The sequence below is a fragment of the Juglans microcarpa x Juglans regia genome, chromosome 8D, assembly GCF_004785595.1.
Source record: "Juglans microcarpa x Juglans regia isolate MS1-56 chromosome 8D, Jm3101_v1.0, whole genome shotgun sequence".
NCBI classification, from domain to species: Eukaryota; Viridiplantae; Streptophyta; class Magnoliopsida; order Fagales; family Juglandaceae; genus Juglans; species Juglans microcarpa x Juglans regia.
The window spans coordinates 7994254-8011478 of record NC_054608.1 but is presented as its reverse complement, the minus strand read 5'-3'; the positions used below and the strand labels follow the sequence as shown (position 1 = coordinate 8011478).

At 32.3% G+C, this 17225-nt stretch overlaps 1 protein-coding gene across 1 annotated transcript; it reads right to left on the bottom strand.

The window, feature by feature from the left end:
• Positions 1-13915: 13915 nt before the first annotated feature.
• LOC121241824 lies at positions 13916-15653 on the bottom strand. The gene is made up of 3 exons (XM_041139672.1): positions 14911-15653; positions 14624-14809; positions 13916-14517 (listed from the first exon to the last, which is right to left on the bottom strand). The coding sequence occupies exons 1-3, from the start codon at positions 15397-15399 to the stop codon at positions 14233-14235; spliced, it is 960 nt and encodes a 319-aa protein (XP_040995606.1). The 5' UTR covers positions 15400-15653; the 3' UTR covers positions 13916-14232.
• Positions 15654-17225: the final 1572 nt, after the last annotated feature.

The following is a 17225-nucleotide window of genomic DNA, read 5'->3' as shown; positions in this document are numbered from 1 at the left end:
TATTTTATCTGATATATATAAATATAATTTTGTTTCCTTCCTCGGTTTCGTAGGAAAGAATATGTGTCTGTCTGTCTAGGACTGTGAAATAAGGGCCTTTCAAGGCAAACCCGTGACCCTCCCTCTCTCACTCTCTCTCTCTCTCGGGTACTCCTGACATTGATCCCGCGCGCGCACACCCACTTAAAATCAACCACATGAGGAGGATGGTGCGGTGCGGTGCAGTGCAGGGCAGCGCACTGTTTTTGGAAATTGACATGGCAACCCCCCTCCTTCGCCTGATCTTTTCCTTTATGCTTTTTTTATCTTATGATACTAAATAGTCAAACGTTTCAATACTACTGTTCCCACATTCATCGTAGTCTTTTCTTTTCTTTTCAAAATTCTGCATCTTTGGAAGCTAGAACGACAGCTTCTTTTAGCAGAGATCGATCTGTTTGCAGTCTCCAGATCTTAGCATTAATTGTAATATTAATGGATAACTGTCAACATATAATTTTCACCCATCAATTATATATAGCTCATGAACATGCTCATGCTGCACATAAATTAAGAAACCTAGAAAAGGGTATTTCTGTCAAGGAAATGGTGTGTCTTTGACAAGTGAATACTTTGATCAGAAATCAAGTGAGAGAGAGAGAGAGAGAGTTTCACTTCGCGTCAAACGAGTGTCCTCTTTTCTAACTTGTGGCTTTACCTTTGTTGTTTATTGTCACCAACCAACACAGTCCCCAACTTCGAAACCCTATCATTTTCTACCATTTTCATCTCTGTCTAGCAATAAACTCGTTTGTTTATGAATTGAAATAAAAGTTAAAAATTAAATAAAATATTATTAAAATATTTTTTTAATATTTTTTATTTAAAAATTTAAAAAAATTAAATTTTTTATTTTATTTTATATAAAAATTTAAAAAATTATAATAATTAAATAAAATGAAAGTTTGGTGAAAACAATCTATCCAATACATCGAACTACGTGATGGGATTTAAAGCCTGTAATTCTCAGTGACGACATTTCTACCTTCTAATGCTTCTCTTCCATTGCATCTCTCTCTCTCTCAACTTTTCTTCTGCTTTCTTTCTTCTACTTCTTTCTCTCGCAATATTCCAAACTTCAATATCGTATATGGGATAGGGCCATGCTCACTGGCCACCAGCACTATCTTTACTCATAAACTTACAATTTGAGACACTTCTTCAACCACTTTTTCAGCAAGATTCTCAAATTATTGGCCTCAAAAGTTTATTATTTTCCCAATAACAGTAAAAAAATTTGCAACATTTTTTTTAATTTCTTTGTAATGGCCCAAGAAATATTGGTTTTATATACGTACACAGTACATATAGCGATCCTCATGACTCATCCCCATCTCTCTCATCTTCTTCTCCTGTATATGAGGCAGTGCAGCATATGGACTTTTCATGCATGCCTTCTAATGATCATAGAATGACAGATTATGCATGAGAAAGAGATCATGGAAAAATAATATATATAGGAAAATGTTAAATGTATATAAGAAAAATTTACAGAAAAAAAAAAAAAAAAAAAAAAAAAAAAAAAAAAAAAACGTACTTCTCCACATGTCAGTTATTAATATACTAAAAATCATTAAATTTAAATTTTAAAAGAAAATTAATAAAATGAGTCTTGTAAGTAAAACTGTAATTACATGTAACATTACTCATTAAAAGTCTCCTACTTCTGCTTTAAAAATGCAACAAGTGGCACAATTTGAACAAGATTACATGAAAACCATTGCAATAAGTAGTAGTACTGATTAATTAATGAGGGACCATCCAATTTTAAAAGCAGGAGATGGATTTCATTGAGTGATAAGTGAGTAACAGTAAGAGGCCTGCCATGGGGGTAGGGACATGAGAAGCAAGCCAGAGTGAAAAGAATAAGCTGAAAATGATGACTAATTATTTCACACAGATACTCAACTGATTATTTTGATCATGCCTGTGATTCTCATTATTGGAAGAACAAAGTTAAACTGTCCGGCCGGTTCCCCACCATAAAATTTCGCACTTTTTTACATGTTCTCTGCACTTTTTCCATATTCAAAAATCAAACTTGGAATGATATTGTTATTAGTAATTATATCCCAATTAAAGTCTCCAATTTAAACCCATTTGAAGAATATATATATATATATATATATATATATATATAGTGATCATCCCAGACTTTTCTTTACCTCAACAATAATGATAAGTGGTTAAAGAAACAGTAACTTATAATATTAGAGAAAATGATAGGTGTAATACAATCATTTCTACAATCATTTATGTAATTATGTCTTAAAACGAGAGATATTTTTATAAAATAATTTATAAAAATAATATCACTTTACATAGATACTTAGTTTTAAAATATGGTTGTAAAAATGGTTGTGCGTGTATTATTTCTCAATCAATATGATATGCAAATATGTATTTGATATTATATAGAATATAATGACTCCAAAATGCTATATATATAGGTGGATTATTGCCTATAATATCATTCCTATAAATGTAAAACGTTGAAGTTTTTTGTTTTCCTTCCAATCATTTGCATAAATATCATTAAGGAAATTTCTAAAGCAATATATTTGTTCAATTAATATTAAGCCAGAAATTACAAGTACCCACATGCATAAATCATTGAGCAAAATTATAAAATTCAATCAGGAAATTAGCATTAACAGGCAACATTTTTTTTTCCTTGGGGCAAAAAAAGAGAGAAATTAGAAGCTAGCACGAATATTTAAGTTCACCACTGTCAGCTTCAAGTTCCAATATTCACTTATAGGAGCGGAAAATGGAGAAGACATACGTACATGCATATGTGTGTGTATATATATTGAGAAATACATAAAAATAAATCTATAAATTAATGTGGCTTGATGTAATACATCAAATATAAAGTTTTTTTAATATAAAATAGATCTAACGAATCACATAAAGTCATTTCTATAACAGTTATATATATATATATGAATTACTTTACTAATAGAGAAATTAAACAAAAATAAATTTATAAATTGACGATTTGATGCGGTGGGAAAGATTATAAATTATTTTTATTATAAAATAGAAGATCTTACAAAAGTTTTATTATAAAATATATCTAACGGCCGGATCATATAAAATTACTTAATTATAGATTAATGTTTTATATAATCTCTCCTAATTATATATGTCTATTGGTTTATTTAGATTACTTTCTTTTTCCTTCCATTTAATTAACTCCTCGACTCACACCCTTAGCCATCTGCATGCATGCAGTACTACTGAGTAATTGCAGCGGCTTTCGAGGAGGCAGTATGGTGTAATGGTACTAGTCCTAGTCCTTTAAATTTTTACGGATCTGCAGCTATGCCCTTCTCGTGATTCTTGTTTTGTTTTTTTCTTCCAAAACGACACGTATATTTATTTCCACCAGTACCATCTAATTAATATTTCTTAGAAGACATGCATGCATTTTATAATAAAAGTACGTATAGATATTTTTTTACATTGGTGTAAAAGTACTATAAAAAAACAAGACTAATTATAATCTATAATATTCTGGTTTTGCTCCGAAACCGAATTAATAACCATTATGTAAGCTGCATGGATCATAGTACTCCATTATATATTAATCATGAGAGGGAGAAAGAGAAGATCATATTCTATACATGATGATGATCTCAATATTGATGGTGACCAAAGAAAGCAAGCAAGCGTGGTGCGCGTAAAATAAGCATGAATATACAGTTGATGATGATCAGCTAGCAAGCATGATGATCAGAAGCTAGCGGTCGAGTAGTAATTAATTTTTATGAAGTGTTTTTTGCCTGAATAATGCAAGACATCTGTGTTGGAGTGTGATGGAGGGGTCCACATGAGCGTATGGAAATCTAGAAACAAAGGCTGATTTCCCTCACAGCTTGATCTTGTCAGTATGCAGCTCACACAGATCCTGAAGAGCCCCACACCACCATGATGATCATCACAAGCAAAATCACCCAAAACAACACAAAAGAAAACCCTTCCCGGCCTGTTTTCTCTTTCCCATGCACAGGATTGAGAGCCAAGAAGATTCTATTCTAATTTCTAAAACGCAGTGAAAGTGAAAACCAAACCCCACACACCTCCCCCTCCCCCCGCCCCTCACATGACCACCGCCGATACCTTTCTTTCGAAAAATACATCTCTCTCTCTCTCTCTCTCTCTCTACTAATTATAAATTAACTGTATGAAGCCTGAAGGCACCCAGCTTTACTGTATTTTTATAATATGAATGAGAATTTCAAGGAGAGACAGCTTGAAACATAGAGCGAATACTGATTAAAAAAACAATCGGTGACCTAAATGAATATTGGCAGATATATATTATATTACACAGCTTACACTTTCTTTATGATCTCTCACTCTTTCGAAAGTGATCAAAAAATCAAGTATTCTACACGTACGACAAGCTGCAAGGTTCTTTCTTCTGTCTCTTCTTGCAATCCCTTTTGTCCGTTTCATTGGACCCTTTTCTGCAATACGAGAAATTGCAGAAACACAAACATCGATCTTTTCTTGCTCTATTTTTTTTTTTTTTTTTTTTTCCTTCTCGGATTCTCATGATCTGTTATAGATATATATATATATATAATATATATATATATAGTTAATATTTAAACTGAGGATCAAAAGCAATGCTGGATATATATATATATATATATATATATATTCATCGTGGTTATGGTAATACTTATATTAATGGATATAGAAATTAGTGGGGGCGAGTCAAAGAGATTTTCAAACTCTTCAGGAGGCTTTTAACTTTTTGAGTATAAGAAAGTAAGAGAAACAACATTAAGGGTTCACGAGGGGATTTGAGTTTTGGATCCCACATACTGCATGAGGATCAAATGGCATCTGGTAATAATGGACGGGACAAGATACCTGTTTGTCCTTCTTGTGTGCACTAATGTACCCAGCTCCAGGTTTTGTCCATTGTGCATGCATGAGATTGGCATCTAGATCTGTACTTCTAGATGATCAGCCAATCCTCTTCCAGTCCCATTGAGGAAAGGCAGCTGCATTTTATATATGCAAAAATGTGAAAATATTCACATGTTCATTATAACCTGTCAATTTTTATAATTTTTTTTATTATTTTCTAAGTAAATTTTCTGATTCAATTGGAAAAAGAGGTATTTATGTTCATACATTGTCTGTAAATAAACCCAATTCCTCCATGTGAGTTAGAGTTCAAGGACATGCATGCATTTCTCAATAAAGTGATCATTGTAAATGAGGAGGAGGTTGACCGAAAGATAATTAGGGTACTATATAGCTCCTACTTACCCTATTAGTTACCTTCAATCAAATAAAGCAAAAAGAAGAAAAAAGTTGCTTTCCTTCAAAACCGAAAGAAGAAGAAGCCGAAACAAAACCATTCTCTAATCACTAATTAATTAATTATTATAGACTAATTAATTAAATGCTTACACCAATGATAATGTTCACACTTGTGTGCAAGTTTACTCATTATCATGAATTAGAAGCTCATAATGAGAGGTCGCACACACGTACATGTACTTATAAATATGTTGTCTACGTAATTAATTGTTCTTCCCACAAAATAATTTTCAAAGAAGTAGTGCTACATATACTTACAATTTTACTTACAAGACTCATTTTGATAGTTTTTTTTTTAAATTCAAATTTTGAATTTCAAATTTCATGATTTTCAACATATCAATAACTGACATGTGGAAAAATAAGTTTTTTTTAAGTACATTTAGCATTTTCCATTTCCAGATCAGATCAAATTTGCTTGCAAGTTATAATTAATTATTAGCTATCACTTTTGACAAAGTCATTGTCTCAAATGAAGTAAAAGGCAGACGAGGGTATTAATTATATAATTCGAAGGCATCTTTTCAAATTAAGAATAGATTATTTACAAATGGAGGATCTTGTTTCCATGCAAAAGTATATTTTTTCCCCCCTAAAAAAAGACGTTCAAAAGCAGCTTCCTTCCTCAAAGTATAACATCTAGCTAGCTAATTACCCCAAACCTTAGGTCCGAAAGGGTTTCCATAATATTAAAGAAAAATAATATTGTAGATCACTTGCATGCATGGCGCATATGGTTTCATGTCAATAAATAAAGCACATTTTAACTCACTTTAGAGTTGCATTAAAAGGAGAGAACAACAAGAGATGTCTTTCCTCCATTATCTTTCTTCACTTTCTTTCTTCTTTTCCCTCGATGATCCTCTTTTCCTTTCCTCTCTCTCTCTTTGTTAAAGACAGTAGTACCAATTCAAACTTCGACGTGCATGAAAAAGTATAAGGATATCCTTAATTCTATAAATATCAGAATCTTTGCAATCAATAATACAGTAGTATATTCTACAAGAAGAAATGTATATGTACTCTTGCTCCAAAATAAAGAAGGGTTATATATAAACATGATATAATCCTGATCTTGATGTGATATTTGGGGCCTTTGAATTCCACTAATAACATGCTTTTTAATCGTTGTGGTCGATGATCAGATGACACCATGGCCGACCTCGCATGTCTAAAGATGGGACCCAAAAATGAAGTTTTTAGTACAAAACAAAGACACTATATATGACCTAAAACATGATTAATCAAAAAAAGTAGTATTTAGTCACCGAATGTCAAAAAAGACAGAAGAAGGATTAATGGTGGTTTCGTGCCTCATGTATTTTGGTTAGAAAGAAGATCAGGGGAACATAAAGGCTGTTGGATCACATGCACATCACATTCTTTTTCTCCTTCTCTTCTCTTCTTTTTATACTGTGGCTGATGAACGTTAAAGAAAGAAAGAAAGAAAGAAAAAAAAAGTGTTTTTAGGGAGAAAAAAAAAGGGGTCCCAATGTTCAAGACTAGCTAGCTGCTGCATAATCCAAGGGATTGCGTGTGATGATCAAGCCAATCTGGGTCCCTCCATCATCTTCGCCATCATTTCATGCATATATAGAAGACCCACCTCTCACGCCCATTACTTACAAAGCAAATGCTCTTAAAGTTGCAATTTTTCGGTTCTGATGACAGCCAATAATGCAAGATATATAAAAATGCATGGCAATCCCTTAGATCGATAGAATTCCTCGAAATTCGGTGCAAATTATCACAATTATGAGTACTGATCATCGGTTTATTACCATGCATATATGCCTTTTTCGTAAAACTATTTGCATTTGTTTGCAGGGTTGATACCGACTCATGTGCTTGCCTAGTTTTCATTGATTTTAGTTTTACATATAATTTCCATAATCATACTAATATTATTGCCAACTAATTATCCACTAAGAAAACCCCTTTTGGCTACTCAATCATGTCAAGCATAAAGTTCTGCAAGTCATGATCTGATGCTGATCATTCAACTAGAGCTTGCAGAATATTGAAAGGTCCACAATGGATCCTTTCCCATTGATCATGTTTTCTTCTCACGCGCCCCTTAACAGAGGTGCTAATTAGGATATCATTCCCCACTAGTATGATATTTTTTTTAGGGGGAGAGCTAGGGTGTAATTTTAAGGATTCCCCAATTATAGGGGAACAACCATTATTATTTCTCTTGTTTTCCAATCATATTGTAAGACGATTTTTCATCAATAGGATTAACTACATGATATTACCATGCTTTTGTTTTTAACTCAAGACTAACCTTTTAGGTGTTCATCCCTCACCAAACACTCAGTAGTTCATCATGATATATATATCGATCGGTCGAGATCGTGAAGGAAACAATGATTATCATTCTTCCATTTACAAGTCGGTGTGGTTTACATATATATATATATATATATATATATATATCATCATACTGAGAAATGCTACTTTGTCCTCTCATTTTGCCTTATCATTTTGACCGTTCATGTATTTAATTTTTTTTTACTTACTAATTAAGGAAGTAACTATAATTAGTGTATTGATATTTTTTCTTATCTTTTCAAAATGTTTAAAGATTTTAAAAAAATATGAAATGAAAAAATATAAAAAATAAAAATGATTGGTTTTGCCTAGGCGGCACGGTCAGCGGTTATTGCTAGGGGGTAACCTAGCATTACCCTAATATCAATGTTTTCTACACTGACATGCAAGTAGAAGAACTATATATATATAATTAACAGATAGCCCACTACCCGGCCTATATATATATATATATATATATATATATATATATACACAACTCATATTGTTACCGTGCTTCTAGCTAGCTAATTTATGAAGATTGAAGAGAGAATAAATTAGTCATTCAAGATCAGTGCGATTAATACATATGATATGAGTACTGATCTTCTAGGAAAGTGATCAGAATTGGAGGACTAAAGGGTTAAGGACGTGAAAGTTAAGGTGGTGGGTTTTCTAATTCTAGGGCCACCAGTACCACTGTTTGCCAAAAGTGGAACCAAGTACGCCTATGGGTATACGACTCATGCTTCTCATCATGTGCTGTTGGCTTTATTTATACATGAAGGATCGATCGACAATGAAGCTAGCTATATATTCTGATCACGTCCCACCCAGAAGATCATCAAATGGATCATACGTACGTAATATATATACTAAAAAAAGCAAAAAAGATCTATAGATCAACACACGATACATACAAGCAAATGAGACAAACCGTCTCAGGGAGCTGATTGAAGTTTAATTGGGGCACTCAAAAGTACTACATATATAATATATATGAGTGGATGAATTAATATTATTAATTAGTTCGTGAAGATTTATGCATGCAGAGATCAGAGAATTATTGTTTTTTTAATGAGTTGGACCATTAATTAGTTGGCATGCTTGTCTATTAATATATTATATATATGGAGATCAGCTAGCTAGCTGCTGAAGTTGTGGATCAGATTCCAAAACTAACAGCAGAAGTAGTTGCAAGATAAATGCTACCAATTCTAATTTCTGTACTGAAAGAGAAAATGGAAAAAGTGCTTATGTATTTGAATTTCTGATTAAGGTACGTATGTACTACATATATCACTAAGAAAACTGTTTAATTATGATCAGTTATTTTCAATAAAAATGATTATTTTCTTTCAAAATGAATCTGTTTTTATGGCAAATAGTCGTTATCGTCACAAATAATATGTCACAAATACAATAGTATATATTTATATAATATATTTGTATAATATATTACAAAACCAAGAGAAGAGAATGGCAGAAAAAAAATACTACTGAAAAACTTACAGAAGTCACATGAATATCATGTTGAATTTGATTAAAAAAGCGTATGGAAAAAGAAAATATATTATTGGAGGAGTACCAAATTATATATTCACTGATCATGATCATGATGTACATGCAATATCTAAGAAAAGCAGGCAAAAGAGATACAAAGTGGAAGGAAGCCTTTGAGATGCATGGCGGGCCAAAGTCCCCACAAAGAGAAAGGAAAGGAGAAACAGCTTTATAGGGAATATGGAGGGGAGTTTTGGATGATTGAACTGAAGTAAACCTATACACTTGATCCTTTTCTTGATCAATTTTTATTGATTGGGAAATAAAATTATTTATATATATATATTTTATGGAATAGGGTTTTTTAGATGGTTCCTTTTAAGAAAGAAAAGAGATCATGAGCAGAAAAAGGCAAAGGGTATGAGTATGACATGACTTAGATCGATCGGCTGGATTTTGCAGTGGAAGGTGAAAGTGGAAGGTGCATGGTGGCATGGGAATACAAAATAAAAATAAAAATAATCATAATATATAGTGGATTGCAAGAGAGTTTGTAATTATGGGGGAAGCATATTCACTTTCCTCTTTGTCATCACTTTCTAAGGCATGATTAGGAAAAAGTTCATCAATCTTCTCCCCCCCCCTAAAAGAAAAGCATTTCCCATATCACACCCTCATGTTATTGATCACTTTATTCAATACAACAATAAAAACAAAAGCTTGCTTCCCCAAGACTTCTACCGCACTAAATAGAATATTGAGTAGAGGAGATCAATAAACTTTATAGGTGAATTTTAAGCTAAGAAATACTTTATCTGCAAAGAAATTTTATAAAAGTAAATTTACAAATTGACCTAGTTTCATGATATTGTACGTCATATTGTAAAGTACTTAATTTATTATATAAATATAGATCTAACATCTCACAAGAAATCACGTACGTCAGTTTATGAATTTACTTTTATGAAATTTTTTTGTGTATATAACACTTCTCGAATTCTAATATTGTAGTTAGCAATATTAGTACTTACTTTCTAATTTTATCGTCTTTAATTACACCGATTAATTAATGTAGTATATTTTAAATGAATTCAATAACCACTTAATTATTAAACGAATAATAATCACTTAAAATATGACATATTGGTTGGTGTGACATATTCGATCCCCAAACATCCCTTGACAAATGTCGTCAAGACGTTAATATAGTAAACATCGGCAAGAAATATCATATATTGGTTATGCTCAAAGGGTATAAGATTGCATTAATAATCCTAGAGTCGATCGGTTACTGATGATTGAGTATGGTCTAATTCACTGTAATAATCACATTACGATTCTCTCATTGTTACTCTATTAAAATGGATTTTTACGGTTTTTCCTATTCATCTTCCTTTGCCCTTCTAGCTTTTCACCCTAATGGCAAGGCATCTTTTGTTTTTTAACAAAGGAGAACCAGAATATGCGAATTTCAACCGAGTACTGATCATTTCAACTGCCTCTCTTTTTCAAATATAGATCACATCCAGTATTGACAGGAAAATTATTTGTATAGACCTAGGTCAGGTGCAAGTCTCGTGCAATCCTCTTGAGAAAATGCGAGACCCATTAAGAAAAAATAGAATCCACTATGAAAAACTTAATTTTTTTTAATAGATTCTACTTTTTTTCAAAATATTTACCCGTAACTGGCACACTCTATACATGTATTTATCATTCAATCCGTTTTTCTCATTAAGAGTATCCACATCGGGATGACCAAAGTCTTCCCTAAATTTTACTCACAAATCATATTTCCCTATTTTATCTACTCATCTTTCCAAAACCTCCTACTGCATCTTACTCCCTATGTTTTTTTTATTCAGTTAAAATAATATTTCTCTATTCTTTTTTTATTATTTTTTTTACTCATTTATTTGTTCAACTTTAACTATTCAATTTTTTTCTTTCGGAGAAAAAGAGCGGAAGAAAATTCTTGAACTTATTTTTTCACATTTTTGTAATTATTTAATTATTTTTTTACCCCTGTATTCGACTTTTCATTTGTAATGAGATTTTTTTAAACTATTTATCTCTCTAAACGGTAATATTTTCAAAATCAGTGCTTTTTTTTTTCAGAAAAATTAGATAATCTCAATGGTGACATTTTTGCCAAATTTCAACCATGAGAAAAAGTATAAATAATTAGAAAAAGAGTTTGTTTTGTTTGTTAAATAAAATATTAACAAAAAATAGTCCGCCAATGCAGAGAACCCGAAAGGCAACCCAAATTCAAGTTAGATATGCCTTTGGGCTTGAAAGTATAAAGATCCTGGAACGAATATATATTGATCAAGTTGGGCTGCCTTTTTGGGTGGCCTCTATTGTTAGGTTCTTAGTGAGAAAAATGGACTGACTGTCACTGACAAAGCATGAGTCCAGTTCGACACACTTTTTCTTTCAGCCTGGCCTGATAATTCCCAACCCTTGGTTGCTAATTTGTACCATAATCTTAGTGAGTAATGTTACGTATAGTCGTGAAATACGTAAATATTATATAGTTATTTTAAAAAAGAGTGAGATTTATTATTAAAAAATTATTATTTTTTTTTTTTATATGGGTCCCCTTTTTATTATTTTTTTAAACTCAAATAAATTGCTTAACTTTCATTATTTTTGTTGTGGGGGTGCTGCCAATGTGCACCCATTTTGGATAATAAGTGATCAAACCAAAGACAAGGAAACAAATGTAATGTGTGAAAATATAAAATCATGATCCCAGAGGATACTTGTAATATTCTATCTTCAATCTTCATAAATCTTAGAAGTACAAATCGGTTGGTATACACACCATTGTCCGTGAACCTAATTAATGATCCTTAAAAGTCCAGTAAAATTATGATCAGCTGGTTGCTATTGGACCCATGAATCCAGCAATAAAGTCTTCGGTTTTTAGAACATATTTACTAATTAATTTTCTCACAAGTGATTGTTTTTTTTTTTTAAGAGAAATTGTCATCATTCATTCATTAGAAAAATTTATATACATGACCAGATATTCTAGGATGTTCTCATATCAAATTTGACATCATAAACTAAAATAATGCATTTGAAGCTCCACCAGTACACTATTTCTTTTTCTAATTAGTCTGGTCAACTTCTACAAACAAAAGTCTGAGAGACGAATTCTTTTTTATTTTAATTAATAATAAGAAAACCAAAAAGGAAAGCAGTAAGATAAATACAAAAAATGACGGATTACAATTTGGACCAACTCTGGTAGACTTCGGAATCTGTGACGGTCCGTGAAGGCAACACACTTGTCTCTTTTCAATTACGAAGGTCAGATCTAAAAGGTTTGGTGGTGGCGAGTCTGGTGATCAGGCGCGTGTCGAGAAGAGTTGTCGAAATGGGTGACGCGTGAGACACGCAGATGTGGGCAATATGTGATAACCACACGCAAATGTGGGCAATGTGTGAGAACCATGCACAATGATTTTTGAAAATCCCTCACTTTCTTCCGAACGATTTTTAACCTGTGAATCTATTTGTGTCGCACGTGTCTCTCGAGAGTTGTCAAAAGTTGTAAATCTATTTTTTTCTACCTTAAAGAAAGAAAAATAAAACTAAACAAAAGAAATTTTGATAGACAATGTAGGTGAATGAAAATCAGATTTAGAGTCTTTTATTTTCTTTTTTATTTTTTTTTAGAGAGAGAGGGACGGGGGGGGGGGGGGGGGAGGAGGCAGCTAAGAAAAAAAAAAAAGTTCGTACGTACTGTTTCGTCCAGTTTTTCTCACAAGTGATTGTTGACAAATCATAGATTGCTAGATAATAGATGATCAAGTGGTTTTAATATATTCAGCACCTAAATGAATAAGAAAACCATGAACAATATATATATAAATATATATATATATATATATATATATATTTCTTCTTTACTTCATTTTACAAATGACAATATGTAAGATTTCTAAGAGATTTTGTTGAAACTCTAAGATCTGAATATGAGAGATATACACATAAAACAAATCTTATGTCTATATAGTCTTTATTTAATAATATTAAACGCTCAATAAATATTATAAATCTTACTTTATCCGTATGTACATTATAAATCTTAAAATCATAACGAAAATTCTAAAAATTGGAAAATCTTAATTCACACTTTGAAGGCTCAAAGCTCAAAGCTCAAAGCTCAAAGTTCCAACCCAACCTAAAAGTATGAACATTAATCTTGACTAACACTAAATACAGTCTTACGATAAGTAAACACTATGTATTCGTTTAAAATTATAGACAAATATGAAACTTATATAAAAGAAAAAATATTTTTAAATGATGGTCTCATTCTTTTTCAAAAGTATATAAGTGATTGTATGTGACGGAGTAATTCTTTACAAATAATATTGAGTTGAGTAGGTAGAGTGAATTATGTAAAACTCATCTAAAATAAGTTTAGATGTGTTTAGATATTGAGAAAAATTTAATACTATTTATAAAAAATTGATAAAAGTTGTGAGTCTCACGTATAAAAATATATTGAGTTGAAAAAAATTATGAATTACATATATAAGGAAGTTTTGAATTGAAATAAATTTAATAATTTGATAATTGAATGTTTAGATATTAGATTTAAATTTAAAATTAGACTAAACTGAATTACTCTCAACTGAGACTTCAGACCAAACGGGGCTAGAGTCAAGTATAAAATTACACCATTAAGAATAAATAAATTATAAATTAATTTTACAATAAATTGAGAATTACACAAAAAGCAAAAGGCATAACTCCAAAAGTTACAATGGAATCCAACCTGTTGTCAACAATTAGGGCAGATTGGGCAGTCAAAAAGTCCAAAACCGCGTTTCCTCCCTGCCCAATGTTCCCACAAACACACCCAAAAGCTGCCCCCGCTTAGCTGTTTCTCACACTTATTTTTAATAATTGAAACAAAAAAACCAAGAAAAAATTTCAACAATTAATTAAAAATATAAATAACTATTCCTTTTTTTTTTTTTTTTTTTCCAACGCCGTGCTCCTGTGGATTCAATCGTACGTGCAAGAATTCTTGAGCGAGATTGCGACGTTGAGCTTTTTGGGATTGTATGTAACGGAACACTCGATCTTCTTGTAAAACTTGGGCTTCACCAATTTCCCAAGAACGTAGGCTTTCGATCGGATCACGAAGTTCAACTTCAACGGCACCGGTAAAGTTGATGTGCCGGTGGAAGTGCTCAAATCGGCTCCACTTCCATACATTGGAATCTTGTCTCCCTTCACTGTCACACCGAATGATCTCCGGCTCTTCCTCGACTGATAAAACTTCTTAATCTGCAATAACCCAGTTCACCGGATCAGAGAAAGTGCAAGAAATTGAGACCAAATATCTTAAGATCTTGGGTAGTGACTGTGAGAAAGAAAGGGTCTTTGTTCTTACTGTTCCTGAAGCGATTGTGAGCTGGGAATAAGATAGATCGAAAGGAGTTGAAGTGACATGAACTCCAAAGAATGTGCCAGTGTTCCGATACATGAGTTTCACCGTGGAGTTGACGGAGATCATATCGGTGGCAACCCCCGTAGAATCCGAACCAGCTTGAATCTTGAATTGCTCAAATGTCATACTCTGCGAGAAGAAGAATATCGATACGGAAATCAAAACCCATTTCACAAGATTTGAATAGAAAAAGGGAGAAATTACTACAATGTTTTGGTCAAATGCTATACCTTCACGACGATCTCGGGTTTCATAGGCTTACTGGCACCCCATAGGATCAAGGAAAATATAGAGAAGAGAGCGACGAAACCAAGAACAAAAGCCAGAACATAGCAGCGACGAGGGATTCCCCTTCGACGCTCTTCATCTTCAAGAAGACCCTCTTCCTCAATCACATCGCACTCCTTCCAGGGCTTCTGACCCTTCCTGTGGCCGTCACGGTTCCCGTCCTTGGGCAAGATCTTGCGAGATCCAGGTTTCAGAGAGCCGGAGAACCTACTGGTGGAGGACTCCCGCGAGTGCCGGCCCACCGACGAGTGGGAATGAGGCGGAGATCCGACGGGGCTAAGGACCGGCGTAGAGTGAAAAGACGTCGTTGTCTTCTCCCCGTCGTGGGAATCCCGCGACGGGCTCTGTACATAGTAGACTGGCCGGCGAGGAGATCTGTTAGGGGACGAAGCATCGAGGCTCGTCACCTCTGAATCCGTCTTCGCATGCATTCTCTGGTATTTCAGATCAGTACTCCCACTTCTGGGTTTCCTTCAGATTTGAGAAAGAACCGATTGGAATTGCTCCTGCCTCCAGGGGTTGGAGAAAGTGTTTGAGCAGCTGACTTTCTTTCGCGGAAGGCTGCTTTTTTGCTCGTAGCGTTTAAGCAAGAAAGTATTGTAATTGCAATTTGATTAAATCTACGACGTGTGGAATACCACAATTATATGTTTCTGCGTGTGTCGTTTTGCATGTTTGTATTATTATTTTATAGCAGAAATGTACACTCATGGACAGACTGGCAGCCAAAGGTTTTGAATGCAAAGAGATCAAGAGTCCAACAAATACATAGAAAATTAGAAAATCACCGCCTCTTTCAGTGTATGATTTTTATTCTTAACTTCTCTCCCTTGCTAAAGGTCAATAACAAGTTTGTTTTTAAGGATATGATTCGATATTTAGAATATCTTACTATATTTATAAATAGTAATAAAATTATTTAAATTAAGAAAAATACTAGTTAGTTCCCTTCAAGTATATAACTCAAAGTTATCACTAGTGTATTCTTTTTAAATGTTGAAAAAAATTACTATTAATGAATTTGCGTGCATTTTTTTAAATGTTTAAAAATGTCTTTTAGGAAAAAAGAAGAATGAACTAGCGGTCATGTCCAACGGTAAGAGCTGGGCGGTCGACTAGCAGAACTCTTGAATTAAAATGTTTTATTGAGTTTTGAGAAAAGAGATAAAAAGTGAAGTAAAAATATTATAAAGTTAAAAAAGTTGAATTAAAATTTTTTAATATATTATTTTTATTTTAAAATTTGAAAAAATAGTATTGGTTTTTTTTAGAACTTTAGAAAAATTGTAATAATTTAGTAATTATTAGATGAAAAAATTGATGATTTGAAATTAAAAAATGTTATGTGTTTAAGTGATGTTTGGAAAGGATATATCTGAAAATACTTGAAAACAGTAGTATTGTCAAACGGATCCTAGTCTCACAAGGAAAACAAGTTTAACGAAGGTTCGAAAAAAATGGTTGAACTTAGGTTGATTCAACCCATTCAAATTGAAATGATAAGAAATCGAACCGATTTTAGTGAATTTTTTTAATCTTTTACTGAACTGCTTCAATCAACTGATTTAGGCTGATTCTAGCCGATTTTAGACTAATATTTTTTGTTTTTAAGTTATCTAAAAGTTTTTTATTAAAAAAATTCTTGCACAAAAATATGATAGAACTAAATTTTTTCATCATTGTATTAAAAAAGAATCGCAGAAAATTTGAAAGATAAAACATATAAATCTTTATTTTCTTTAATTGAATAAAAAGATAAGGAGGTGAATGAGTATTTTGTATTAAATTTGTGGTTGTGCATAAAATATTACATGTGTCATGTGCTTATAACTTAATGATTCTATCTTCTTCATATATGAGGCAAAAAAATGTTGACAACTGAGGTTAAATATATAAATTACATGTTTATTAAAACTATTTAGATTCATATCATATTTTTATTGAAACTAGCCAATGAATTTATATTTTGTACTCTTTTTATACCTAAGATTAAATATTTAAATTGTATTATATATGGTTTTTAATACTTTTTTTTTTTATCACCATTGAAATAACCGATTCAAAATTTTTATGTATCGCCCAACTCAAATTGCCAAATCGCCTTATTCATTGAATCAATCCTTACTTGATTCCGATATTTCGAGACTTGTAAATTAATATTTTCTATCTATTCTTGAATTTAATTGACCTAAGGGTTGATAGGGTATGCCACATCAACATAGTGAGATAAGAATATCATATAATCGTCTTATATGAC

Bases quoted from the DNA above. Each gene is read 5' to 3' on its own strand.
- LOC121241824 (XM_041139672.1), bottom strand. From the start codon at position 15,399: ATGCATGCGAAGACGGATTCAGAGGTGACGAGCCTCGATGCTTCGTCC. The intron at 14,810-14,910 runs GTATAGCATTTG...TTCTTCTCGCAG, and splicing joins AACCCGAGATCGTCGTGAAG to AGTATGACATTTGAGCAATT. The intron at 14,518-14,623 runs GTAAGAACAAAG...GGGTTATTGCAG, and splicing joins TCACAATCGCTTCAGGAACA to ATTAAGAAGTTTTATCAGTC.